Source organism: Octopus bimaculoides, chromosome 3 (assembly GCF_046866305.1).
Source record: "Octopus bimaculoides isolate indiv1 chromosome 3, ASM4686630v1, whole genome shotgun sequence".
Lineage (NCBI taxonomy): Eukaryota > Metazoa > Mollusca > Cephalopoda > Octopoda > Octopodidae > Octopus > Octopus bimaculoides.
The window spans coordinates 146,316,085-146,330,774 of NC_142930.1; the positions used below are offsets into that span (position 1 = coordinate 146,316,085).

The following is a 14,690-nucleotide window of genomic DNA, read 5'->3' on the forward strand; positions in this document are numbered from 1 at the left end:
AAGCAAATTGGTGGGCAACTGGGTAGTTATTTAACAGTAAATAGATTTAGAATGTAGAAGAAAAAATAGTGGCTGAACATTTTAAAGGCAAGCAGATGAGTATACATCGTCATTGACACCTAAGCCAGCCCTGATTAAGCAAACCGATGACCAAAAGTAGTCCAGGTGTGATGATTCCATGTGCTGTAAAACCAATACCACATCATTTAGAGAATTTATTTCTAAGACAATGGAATGTGATTTGAGGAAGATTTGGCAGCTACTTCTAGCAGGCTGAGCAATTATGTAGAGGCTTCTTCATTGGCTCATGCTTTATATGGTAAAAATAGATGGATAACATATCACTAAATTCTTGTAAGCAAATTATTGGACAAATTCTTGTGAACATTTGTGTGTTTCCGCATGAGTATATGTCTTAGTATCTGCAAATGTATGTATAAATGGGAATATAGATATAAAAACACAAGAGAAGAGTATCTCGCTATAAAATCTCACCATGAATAAGTCTCCAGCCAACCCATGCCAGATTAGGAAAGTGGATGTTAAGTGGTATGATGATGATATATCGTACATATTTTTAATCATCCACATTTTTACAGCCATAATTAGACATAGGGATCAGATATGTGAATGCCCATGCATATATAAGTGTGTGCACACGCATATAAATGAGTTTAAGTGGGTGTATAAATGTTAATTGATTAGATAAATGCATGTAAGTGCACACACAAATTTCTACACGTGTAAGATTGCATACGAAAACATCAAAATAAATGTGATAAAATTATAATCCTTGTTAGAATGAGGGTGAATAGGGTAAAGCAGGGTGGAAGTCATGCTTAAATATAATTTAAATGAGAAAAGGGTGGCAAAGAAAAAAAAAAAGATGGAAAAAAAAAAAGATGGAAAAAAAAAATGTTTTCCTGTTGAAAGGCACAGGTGATTCCTTTTGTACAGGAACAGGAAATAGCTGATTAAAGGGGGGGGGGGGGACTAGATTTCATGTACTATGCAACAGGTCAAATGTAATGGAAGAAAAGTAGTGGTGAGAGGAGGTAGTGACTGAAAGGCAGCAGAATTTTTACTACTACTGCTGTTATCCTTCTTTAATGCAGATTTTCCTCTGTCATTGCTAATCAAGTAGACTTATTATCAAAGACATTTCATCTGAGACAATCCTGTCTTATTTTCAAGGACTACATTAATCCAATAAGTATTTCTTTTTTGTTCTCTCTCTTTTTTTTAAAGATGATTAAGTAGGGCATGAAGGTGATTGAGCAGCAATTTCTAGCAGGCTGAATGAGCATGTAGCAGTTTCCTTCTTTGCTTGACTGATGTTTTTACCTTTCAATTCACCTCTGGTCAGGTCACATTTCATGCTGTCATTGGTTCTAGCTATATTAAGACTGCTATATAAGACTTACCTATTCATCAATCCATTTATTCTAAGGTTTTGTTGGTCAAGGCTGACCAAGCATCTTTACACATATGCACAGGCCTAAGGTGTTTCTGTGTGAGACAAGTAACTTCCCAAGGATGCAAGCCTCTCCTCTCCAGGCTACTGAAGGTTTGTTCAAAGGAAAGGTTGTTGCTTAGGGTCTATGCAGTTTTGTCACAGGTGTTGCTGTCACAACACAGACAACATGAACAGATACAGCAAGGCCGCCAATCTGACATTTTATCAATCCCATCAATCCACTGCCCCTGAACTGGAACTGATTTTATTGACTGTAAAAGACGAAAGACAAAGTTGGCTGACCAAAAGTCAGATTTGAACTCAGAGTGTAAATAGTCGGAAAAAATACTGCAAGGCAGTCTATCCAAAACGTCTTGGTAGTCCCTTGAGTTCAAGAAAGATAATACAACCATTTCCTGCTGAACAACTTGCACAGATGATTTGTTTATAGCAATCAAATGTTTGTGTTGTACATCATCTCAGTACCCTCCACCAAATTGACATTGTCTGTACAGGTGAATGCTGTAACACATGTCAAATATTCCAGAGATCGGAGAGCAATGTGAGATGAAGTGTTTTGCTCAAGAGCACAACACACCACCCAATCCAGAAATCAAGACCACAATCTTCTGATCATGAGTGTAACACACTTACCACTAGGCCACGTGCCCTCAACACCTAGCACTAACCACACAACATATCTCAATAGCCTACTTACACACCCATTTACATTAGCTACGCACGTTACAGTTTAGACGAGCAGCATTATAGTTACTATACAATAACTGATATGCCTTTCACTTTACGCCAGGTGCTTGACGTATACAGTACAATGGTGTACACACTCCCATTTACGCCAGAACCACCAGTTACAGTTCAACAATCAATAAATACATTGCTTTTATATCAATTAAAATACAACAATTTTAAACTATATTTACTGCATTGTAACATACATATATAGATTTTAATTTATTATGTACATACAGGGTGCAATGGGTAAATTGTTGCGATTTTATATTTTCAATTTTGTGCATGCACATTGTTTTTGACTTTGTTGACTACACAGTATGATAGGGTCAGTTGGGCACCGTCTGTGAGAAAAACAGCACCATGACACAATTCACACTGCTAGAAATTTGGAAACGGCATGCTGAGTTATTTATACATAATTAGAATCTGAACTATTTATGAATAGCTCCAATACAAACATTTCAGAGTGTTTGGGTGTCAATCTGAGGACATGTGCTGAGAGTGATAAAAATCAAACATCTAGTGATCACTAGTGATGGCGACATTATGTCTCCATTCATCTTCCCACATGGCCTCAGACTCAACATAGAGGTCTACATCAAGTGCCAGAGGAGGTAGTGCTGCCCTGGGTCAAAAGGGTGGCTGCTAGAAGACACTATGTCTGGCAACAGGACTCTGCACCATGCCACACAAGCAGGAGAATCCAGTCATGGCTGTCAGACAATTTCTGTGACCAAATCACCCCTAGAATTTGGCCACCTAAACCCCCCAGACTGCAACCCCATTGATAATTGTGTGGGATGTAGTTGAGAGAGAGAGAGAGAGACCAACAAAACTCCTTGTAACACCAAAGACAAACTGAAGGCAAAAATTATGTCAGCATTCACCAACTTAAACAAAGAGACTCTCCAGAAGAGTTGCAGGAGATTCCGAAGTCGTCTGGAGGCCGTGGTTGAAGCCAATGGTGATTTTATTGAATAAATTTACTTTTTAGTGTTTCAAGATATTGCTATGTAATTTTGGTAAATATATCTTAAAATGAGATGTCAGTGTTATTTTCATATTTGCGTAATTTAGACGTCAGTTTATTCACTGCACCCTGTATGTATGTGTGTGTGTGTGTGTGTGTGTGTGTGTATATATATATACATACACACAGAGATGTATATATATATAGGTGTGTGTGTGTGTGTGTGTGTGTGAAGGACAAAGACTTCTGAGATATGTATATTACAAAGGAAAATAAATAGTAAAACAACTTGTTCTGAGGGAATGTTGTTTTTCTCTTCTTTGAACATAAAGACACATATATATTTGTAGAGGTAGATTGTTAGTCTGTCATGAAATTCATACTACAAGGGAAATTAAAGGGTATAGAATAGCTAAAGGCTAGAAAGAAAAAAATGGCAGCATACTGGTTTGTATTAGGGGTTACTTAGCTTTTATTCCAACAAAAAGTGTGTTTGGGGATGGGAGAAAGAAACAAAGCAAAACAAGTATTTATCTCCTCCAAATATTGAACAATGGTAAAAACCATAAACTTGGTTTGAAGGCAAATTACAGAATAATACATAATAACTAAGCTTGAATTTATTTCCTCTTACATAAGTTTGCCCTTACCCACATTATTGTTAGTTCACCAAGGAAAGAATTGACAGTTATGAAACAGGAACAATTGCTGCTGTTAGCTGCATGGATTTGAAATGGTTAAACTTATTGATAAATTATAGGAAAATTAACTGCCAACAGTTATGTTTCAAACACCACCTTAACCCCTTTAAACTTTAGTTACTACTCTTTCAATTCAGCATATTTTTAACCACCCACATTAATTCTGTATTTTTTTCTTTTCTGAACCACTGTCCTATTTAAATTATTATATGGTTATCTAAAATTATTATGTTGAAATTTCCTTCTAACCACAGATGGAGCTGTAAGAGTGAATCCTAATGAGATTCTGAATACTGAAACTAGTCAGTAAGAATCTAATCCAAGCACTACCACCCCAGATTTTGCTGCCAATTCTGCAGTGGACAAATTCCAGATGGATAAGGCTGAATTTTTATTTATTTAATAACACTTCTCTGGGCCCTTAACTCCCAGTGGAGCCACTGACATACTTTCATGACTTTTGGCATGTCTAGGGCATTTTGATACTGGTCAAACCCCATCTCTCCAGCTCTGAACATGATATATATATCTGTGTGTGTGTGCGTAAGGGTTTAAAGGGATCAAGGCAGAGTTGAATTTAGCAGGATTGAAGCTCAGAGCAGATGTAGAGAGCAGGAATTCATACCATAGGGCATTCTATTTGTTAATCTAATAACTATGCCAACATGCTGCCTATTGGTGCTTTTTAAATATAGGCAGAGGCAACCATTTTATGAGAAGTGGGTGGCATGAGATATGGTTCAGCATCAGGTAGGCTGCATTATTAAAAAAAAAAATTCAAGGTCATTTATCGCTAGGTATACCATTCAGAAAGCCAAGGGCCACAGTTTGTCTATGACTGCTTTGACTCTTTAGCATTCAGATTACTGTCAAATGTAATGCTTATTTATTCACATTGTTTTGGATTAATCATGTATTATCACATAGCTTTGAGATTTTGGTGATGGGATTGTTTATTTTTTGAACGACATTGTAAGTTAAGTGTGAGAGGCTGAACCTGGCAGGTTTGAACATAAGGCAAATAAAATATTTGGGCCAGATATGCTAAAAGGTTAATACAAACACACACGTGCAGCATCAAGTCAACCAGTCATGCAAGTGAAATTTAGCAGAGGGAAATTGTGTAGAAGTCTTTTGAAGAGACTATCCCTGTTTGTGGGTGGTAAGGCTTAATTCATGGTTTAATACAACTTCTAACCATTACCATGTCCCTGACCTGGGGATAGCTTACTCCTATCAGTCATTGGTACTGCACTTACCCCTCTGATGATCAAATCATCTAAAAAAAAAAAAGAAGCATCTCCCAAAATTTTCAAAGTGTGTTTATTGTTCAAAATTAAAGTCAGTGTTATTTTAGATTGGAGTTGGTTTAAATGCTGCAATATTTGAGTAGAAATTACGAACATAACTAATAATTTAGTAATTTATCCTATTCAAAACGAAAATATCTTTATTGCTGGTACAATGTATTGTGTATATACCTGTATGAAAGGAACCATGTTCATGTCTAAGAAGTTAATACAGGCTTGTCTGTGTGTGTATGTGTGAAAGTTGAAGAGTGTATATGTGTGTGTGTGTGGTGGTGGTGGGGGGAGTAAAAGTGTACATGAAAAGGTCTGTGTGTCTCATTCGAAAAAAAGGAGGCAACAGGTTATGACAAAAAAATACAAAAGAACCCAAAGTACATGAAACAATAAACAGGTCAGTGAAGGTGACAGTAGGCAACAGAGCAGGTTGAGAACTGTACTGAAGTATCTAAGTTTACATCTCTTCCTATCTAATAGTAGTAATAGCACACCTACCTAGTCGTGAGCTAACAGTTCGTGTATACATCCAACTGAAAACATGACTTTTGAACTCTTTGGGTGGGGAATGATTTGTTGGCCCAGTTCAGTTAAGATGACAAGCTATTTCTAAGGATTTAATTTCCACTTAACACGGATACCCAATTAGTTGCTAATCAAGTCCCTAGCCAACAATGATTGATCAAATGTGTCAGCAAAGATGTTCTAGCCATGACCATCCTAATTTTAATCAATGTGTTCTACAATTTTTTAAAAACAGCAGTGTGATATAAGAGAGATATGGCTGCTATTTCTAGAAGACCAAGTAAGTGGAAGTGGTTTGCCCCTTTAGTATTATACCACTTTTCATTTATACATAGATACACAACTAAATAATTTATAGTAAAAAATACACAGGAACACACAAGTATAAAAGACAGTTGTATCCTGTAGAAGTATATATCTGCTTCAACCTTTTAACATTTAAACCGGTCATCTCCAGCTCAAATATTCTACCTGTTTTGTTTAAACTGGCCAGATCTGGCCTCTTATACCTACCCTACAATATCATTCTAAAACTTTAGAATCACATCAAAATTTTAGAGCTACAAGATAATACATGATTAATACAGAATGATGTGAACAAATAAGCATTACATTTGACAAAGTAATCTGAATGCTAAATGGTTAATAAGACACATGTTTTGATTTAGCTGTTTAACTTTGATAAAATCTTATTTTGTTCAAAAAGTTTTATATCCATTTTCCTATCATAAATAGACACTGATATAGATAGAACAAATATGCAATAAATGGATGTTTTCTAATGGAACCTCATTTGTCAAAGTTACATCTAAACTGTTTCCTGTTCTTATCTCTAAAACAATTTGCATGACATACAGAGAGGGTTGGCATAGAAAAAAAACTTTCTATTCTTTACCAAATTGGAATAACAACTATAGGAGAAAGGACTAGCAAATTGGCTTAGAAACTAAGTGGTGTTAGATTTAGTTAAAAAATGAGTTGTTTTTTATAGTTGAAGATCAGACAGAAATAAATAGACAATGAGCATAAATCCTCATTCCCACGATTTAAAATTTCATTTTTTTTTTTTGTTTCAGAGCAAGGTGTAAGGTAAAGAGCTGGAATGGAATAACAGAGCATTCTGTCTGTTGCTTTAATAATTCTGCCAGCATTCTGCCTATTGGTATACATTATCCATTATTGAAACACAATGTCCAATGTTTTGGGAGAGTCCTTATGCCAATATGCTTTACATTTTTTAAAGACAGCAGTGTGGTTATAAGGGAGATATGGCTGCTAATTTTAGGAGGCCAAGCAACTAGACATTTCATCTATATAGATATACAGCTTATAAGCAATTCATAGATTTGCATACTGTGATTAATGAAAAAAATCCATGATCTATATATGAAGTTTGTAGGTCAGCTGAATGTGATCATCTGGCTACTTTAGATATAGGTGCTAAAGTAGAACAATATACTCAGCAGCAGTTAATAATTTATATTGGAAAACAAGTTCATTTCAGTGTAATTAAGTATTTTCATCATCATCATCATCCCTTAATATCAGTTTCCATGTTGGCATGGGTTGGATATATCTTTGTAATAATAATCACTGAATGACAACATTGAAAATCAACCCACCTATGCCAGTGTGAATTAAATTTAAAAGAATTATGTATCACACTAGATTATTATTGTAAAGAATTTACAATAATTTGTCATTTACTGTATTCGATGGCATTTTAAAATGCACACTTTTTCCAATAGAAAAAGAAAAAAGACTCAAAAAGTCATGCCAGGTACTTAATGCAATAAAAATGTTTTTTTCCTAAATATGCACTACAAAAGTTGGGGTGTATCTAATACACCCATGTGTCTTTTATGCCATCAAATATGGTACTTCAACAATTCAATTGGTCTAGCAACAATTTTAACCATGAAGTAACTGACAATATCAGTGATTCCTAAACACTGGTGTCCCTGAGTGATGTAACAAGGGGCACCATGAAATGAAATGAAATATCTTTAAAATGTGTAAAAAAACATACAAACTGAAATTCTAAACATAAAGTCTTGATGACCAAAGCTTCATTAATTGAATAAAAATCTAATTAGTATCTTTTATATTTTACTTATTTCAGTCACTGGACTGTGACCATGCTGGATCATTGTCTTGAAGGGTTTAGTTGAACAAATCAACCCTAGTACTCTTTTTTCTTAAAGTCTGATACTTATTCTATCAGTCTTACTTGCAGAACTGCTTGGTTATGGGGATGCAAACAAACCAACACTAGCTGTCAAGTAGCAAGAGGATGGACAAACACAAAGAAACACACACATGACAGCCTTCTATACAGCATCTGCCTTTCAAATTCACACACAATGCATTGGTGAGCCAGGGGCTATAATAGAAGACATTAGGAACTACTGGGGTTAATATTCACTTCTACCTCCTGCTATTCAATGAAATTACAAGCAAATAAAGCTGAGGAATTAAAAGTTAAAGATTGTATCATAAATATTCATGCTCACATGCATAAATCTCTTATATTATCCCTCACTGTCGGCCCTAACACCACCTGAATTATCATTTGCACTTTGCCCTCCCAGTATTTCAATTTTTAAAAAAAAAAATTTTTGTAAATCCTTACCTTTCCAGAATCTTCATCACTCCGCTTTGCAACAACTTGTGTGATTATAGTGTTGTTGGTAGTCACAGGTGATAATTCCTCTTCAAACTCCATTTCACCTGACCACTGAAGAGCTGGTTCTGTAGCTTCATCACTGACTGTGGGATAGAGTGGTGCCTAAAAATTGGAAAACATAATAATGGTTTCAAACTTTAGCGCAAAGTCATTAATTTGGTAGGAGGGGTAAGTCGATTACATTGACCCCAGTGCTCTACTGGTGCTTGTTTTATTGACCCTGAAAGGATGAAAGGCGAAGTCAACCTCGGTGGAATTTGAGCTCAAAACATAAGGATGGACAAAATGCCACTAAGCATTTTTCACGGCATCTAATAATCCTTTCTACTGAAAGCACAAGGCCTGAAATTTTGTGGGAGGAGACTAGCTGATTACATCAATCCCAATGTTCCACTGCTACTTATTTTATCAACCCTGAAAGGATGAAAGACAAAGTCGACCTAGGTGGAATTTGAACTCAGAATGTAAGGACGAACAAAATGCCAGTAAGCATTTTGCCTGGCGTGCTAAATATAATAAATCAGGGGTTTTCAAACTGTGGTCCCCGGATCACAGGGGGTCCGTGGACAGCAAATACTTTTTATGGGCAATTTGATTTTATATATGTTTTTTAATCGAAATCTTTTAATTGACAATAAACCTATTTGTTAAAATACTGTTAAATAAATAAATGTAAAAATATATGTTATTTTAAGCAAATATTCATGTGTAAATTTCATAAGCGTTTATAAGGGGGGTCCCTAAGGTAAAGCCTGAAATATAAAGGGGTCCGCAAGTAAAAAAGTTTGAAAACCCCTGTAATAAATAATATACAGTACTGGTTAACTAAGGGCCATTTTGGGAGAAATAAATGAAATTCTAGCGAACACAAAGAAGTAATGAATACATAACAAACGGTTTGTTATTTATGTATGAGCTAAATATTCCCATTTTAAATAATATATATATACACACACACACATACATACATACACACACGCACATACATACACACACACACACACACATATACACACTTCACTTCTAATCAAGTTTCTACATGTTAAGATCTGTTAAAAGAGTGGCCAAATCTCTGAACTGCCCCACACCTGTATTGTTTCATGTGCTGAGGCAAGAAGTTACAAGATGTAATCCCTAGAAAGACAAGTCATTGCATAGGATCCAAACTCAGAATTGCCCCCACTCCAGTCACCTTAGTTTTTCAAACGCCCCCCCCTCCCAACTTCCATCACTAGGATTAGTACGGCATGTACAAGTAATCTTTTGAGATAAATGACAAAAACACTAAAACTGTGTCTACCGCTGACCACTTCAGTCAGGTAATTTTATAGCACCAAACGTTAGCTCAATCAAAACTTTACTAAATTTATTTCTCCTACATTGCTAACAAGTCTTTCCTAGATTTGATACCATGATCTCAAATTTTCTGCCAGCGTTTCATACAAATATATGTTTTATTTATAAACAACATATGCCTGTGCTCAAGTTTAGATTCTTTCTACGCAAATGAATCTATTCAAAGATATAGATATCCATGTCATTTTACTGCCATTAAATTGTCGAATGTTCAGGATGAATGAGAATCAATAAGAAGTACAATAAAAACTGTAGATAAGCAAAACAAAATATATGAAAAGAATATGCACATAGCAACCACAAGTTGCTATGTGCAGATTGCATAATCTGTTTATTATGTGACTAACAGCCTATCTGAAATGCAGGTTATGCAAATGTTCATGCACCATGCCTTTTATTTTCTCATAATATCAAAGACAATAGTTGCTTCAAAATAGCATTTAGTGTATAGGGAGAACAATTTCTATACATTTCCACAGTTTATTTAAAAATATTCCATATTTGCATTTATCTGTTTATATATTCATGTTAAAAAAAAAATAGTAAAAAATAAACTAACATATACACACCTTACTCTCTCTTTCTTTGATATATGTGTGTGTGTGTGTGTGTGTGTGTGTACATAAATATATCTATGCTGACATGTCTGTGTGGATGTGTGCATGGCTTTTGGGTGTATGTATGAGTGTGTATGTATGTGTGTGTGTGTATATATATATATATATATATATATATATATAATTCTTTTGGGAATTGTGATGTCAACAATATTTTTATGTTTATATATGAACTGAAACAACAGTACAATGTATCAAGCACTCACATTTTGTATTCAAACTCAAAAGAAAGGGAAAAAAACTAGAAAGAAAAAGAAAAATAATCAACAAAGTGGTCAAGTAATGAAGTAGAGAAAGTAAGGTTGTGTATACAGTGTGTTGATGTGTCTGTGTACCTCCTGCTTCCTTTTCATTCAGCATGCCTGACACAATTGGCTTTGTTCAACTTGCTGCTGCCTACAATACAGAAGCATGGCATAATCCCACCACCAAAGATAAACCAGTTTATTTTTGAGAGGAAGGGTTCTGTTTAAATACCCATAAAATGATTTAGTGCCAATAATGTCAGGTGTTAACAAGAACTTCATGATAAAATCCAAATCAACATTTGCTCTTGATTACTATATTCAGGTTGAAGTTCTCATATAGTTTTTAATAGTTACTTGAATTTTTTTTTCTTTCACAAAAGCAGTCACAACAGACATTGTTAGTTGATGTTTCTTCTAACAGGGAGTAGAATTTATTGTCAACTATAGAGTAATCTCTTCAAAAGTTCATTCTTATTTAATATCATTCCATGAGCCAGCATGAAAACTTCTACATGGTTTATGACTTGCTAGAATAGTAGTTAAATTTTCCTCAAATTGCTTCTGATGATCTATAAAATGTAAAGCAACATTGGTCCTAGGAATGAAATGCTTTTGACTATACAGATCTGTTCAATCAGAACTGATCTACAACTGAAAGACATGATGGTCATGTCTGGAACACCTTTGATCATGAGTTTTCTTAGTTAAAACAAAAACAAAAAAAAAACTATTTTTCTTCTCAACCTTCAACAGTTCAAAGTAAATATTAACCATATTAAATTACTAGCGCATTGTTTAGTTTCAACATTATACTCTTGTGTATATTTGTAGATTTAACCTACATGTAAATACCTGGATAAAAATAGGGCTTTCATCTTGTTTTGGGAATTGTCAGTGACTGTGTACCCTCCTTATCTGTTCACAGAAACACTTTCTTTTACATTTAGCCAGGAGCAAAGGCAGTATCCATGACCCTTTACAGGGCCTCTGAGGTGAGAGAGAGAGAGAAGGGGAAATTACCCTCAAACCAAAGATGTGACCCAAGTGCTTGCAACAGAGTGGACTCTGCTAAAGGCATCCAAGGTGTCAGGTGGTGATGTTCAGCTGGGTGATTGATGGATTAAATCTACCAGCCATGTAGGCCATGGCAGGATTTGAACTCAGAGTGCAAAGAGTTGGAACAAATACTGCAAGGCATTCGGACTAACAATGTTACAGTTCTGCCAATTCAGTCACTTGGAATTGGTTACATTCATTATTGATCCCAAAAGGATGAAAGTCATAGCTGACAGGAAGAGTAGCCAGGTTTCTAGGCTGGGGCCACCCACCCCACCTCCTCCTCTGACCAAGTCATTAACAGAAAAACATAATAAAAATAAAAAATAAATAAATCAAAATACCTGGTAGTTGTCCCAAGCTGTTTCAGAAAAGGAGCCATTACTACCTGGGAAGTATTCCCCATCTGATGCATCTTCCATCGCAGTTCCATAAGCTCCTGTAAATATCACCAAGAACCAAAATTAATGCTGTGTAAGCTATTGGACAGTTGGCTTCTCATATAAAGAAAAACATAACAAGCATCACACATTAACAGACAATATTTGGCTTCTTCTCATCTACACCAAATCATAGAATTATTAAACTAAAAGCAATACATTTCTGATAAATCTAGTACCGCTTTTATCAAGAAGTGCTACGATGAAACAATTGAAGGTTCATGGCTAAATAACACAAATATTATTTAATTTTGATATTCTGTTTCCGGTATTATGTTATTTATTATGTTATTTAAATAGGTTAAATCCATTTCTTTAAAGAGATATAGGTGTTTGAAAAATAAGCATCACTTCCTCTTAATAGTTGAAGTGATTAGTGTTAAGTAAATGATTTTAGAATGTATAAGCATTTAGAAACTTCTGGTTTACACTAGCTATAAGAAACTCACAAACACACACACAAACACACAGATTTAAGCTATAAGCACAAGGTACAAGTGAGGTGTTTACATTTTAAAGGAATTCCAGGGAACTACAACAATCAAGAGACTGATTATTTAACCCCAAACAAACTTAGCAAGAAAAAAATTTCAAAGAGAAAGCCCCTCTTTGTTTGCAAGGAGAAAGAGGAAGAACAAATATATTGAGAAATTAAAATGGATAGGAAAGGCATTTTACTTCCAGTGCACATACAAAAAGAAAAGAATGCTTCTATGTATGTATGACAAGGACTGATGCATACTAGGTACAAAATACTCCCATCTGGTAAATAAAATTGGAAGATGGATGGGGAAGAGAGAGAGAGAGAGAGAGAGAGAGAGATGTCAATCAGATCCTGGAAAATTACATCTATCATAGGAAGTCACTATCTTTTTACTTAAATCTCACAGGTGAAATTAGATAGCCTACTACCCTCAGACACTTGCTGCCAATGTGGGAAAGCAATGACGATCATTATGAAGATACTTAAGTTGTAATGAGAAAAAGAAAAAGAAATTAAATTAGCTATTAATGACACCAGCAGTGTTTGTAACAAATAATTATAATTAGCACATCCAACTGAAAACAAATTATCAACATCACCACATCACTAAACACTGGGACATGAGATTTGGCTTGTACCATCATATTCTTAACAAAATCTATCAATTCAATTCCAAGTCTTCCTTTAACACATTAGCATTCAAATTATTCTGTCAAATGTTACTGTAAATAAATAATTATTTATATTCTTTTGAATCAATCATGCATTATCTCACTACATCAAGAAGTTGATGAAGCAATTATTTTAAGAATGACATTGTAGCATAAGTGTAAGAAGCTGGATCTAGCTGATTTGAACATAAAACATGGAGAATATTTAGGTTGGATATGGCCAGTTTAAATGCTAAAGGATTAAGTGAATTTAGGCTTCATTGAAGTAAAAACTTAGAGGTTTTAATGCTATATATAGATATGAGGTGTCAACAGTCCCAGATACCAAAAATAAAAATAATAATTTATAATTAGAAATATCAATTTGTCATCTTAGAGAAACCACCAGGTGTTTTCTATCACCAGCAATTTATATCAAACAAGCTTACCATATTTGGTATAAGCAGTGTTAAGAAGAACATTATGTATTTTTTTTGGTACATTGCTATAGAGGTGATGTGGCAACAATTAGCAATTAGGTGGATCTATCTAATACATAGGTTCTTAACCTTATGTAACTCAGTGTCCCTTTCACTGAATGGGGTTTTTAAAATGTCTCATTTCATGTTTTTTTCTTGGGAGGGAAGATATAGCTATTTGCATGAATATGTTAATTACTATAGAAGTTGAGTGCTTACATAACAGAGTTAGTGTACAACTAGTTATGTTGTACACTTTAGTGTACAACCAATTATGTTTCTGTACACTGATAATAAGGTCTAACTCATATTCTAATCCTGAAAAAATCATCATCATTATTTAGTGCCTGTATTCCATGTTGGCACGAGTTGGATGCTTTCACACAATCTGACAGGTCACAGGACTGTGTTGAGTTCCAGTATCTGTTTTGACATGGTTTCTATAGTCAGATGCCCTTCTTAATACCAAGTACTTTACAGAAAGTACCGGGGTGCCTTTAATATGTCATCAGCATGAGTGTAGTCATCAAATAACTTGCAAGACATGACCCCTTGTTTGAGGGGAATTCAGGGAAGTAGTTTATGTTGAGAAGTAAGAGTATGCCAGAGGGTTAGGAACAGGTGTCTTGCGGTAGAGAAGATACATGGCTACCCCAGCTGGAAAAGAGGAGAAAATGATGATGGTGATGAGGTGTCAGGATGTACTCTCAAAGTACAAGAAGGTGAATGTGAAGGAGGGTGGTTAAATACTTAAATCCTAAAAAAAAACACAGCTCTTCTAAACACTTAATGCCTCCTATAGTGCTACCTTAACATAGGCTGGCCTCCTGTGAGCTCACAGGACTCCCCACACCAAGGGGGAGTTACCATCCAGATTAGAAAAACTGATCTACTACATCAAACCGTGAAAAATAGATGTCAAACAGAGTAATGATGATGAAGACTAAAGATAGAGATAAGAATTT

At 35.0% G+C, this 14,690-nt stretch overlaps 1 protein-coding gene across 3 annotated transcripts in view; it reads right to left on the bottom strand.

The window, feature by feature from the left end:
• LOC106877836 (uncharacterized) overlaps positions 1–14,690 on the bottom strand; it is a 205,274-nt gene that overhangs the window by 12,906 nt on the left and 177,678 nt on the right. For all 3 annotated transcript variants that reach the window (XM_014926867.3, XM_014926868.3, XM_089349771.1), the window contains 2 exons: positions 12,017–12,111; positions 8,342–8,497 (listed from right to left, as the gene is read on the bottom strand). In XM_014926867.3, coding sequence (XP_014782353.1) covers positions 8,342–8,497; positions 12,017–12,111 — 251 coding nt within the window. The remainder of the gene's footprint in view (positions 1–8,341; positions 8,498–12,016; positions 12,112–14,690) is intronic.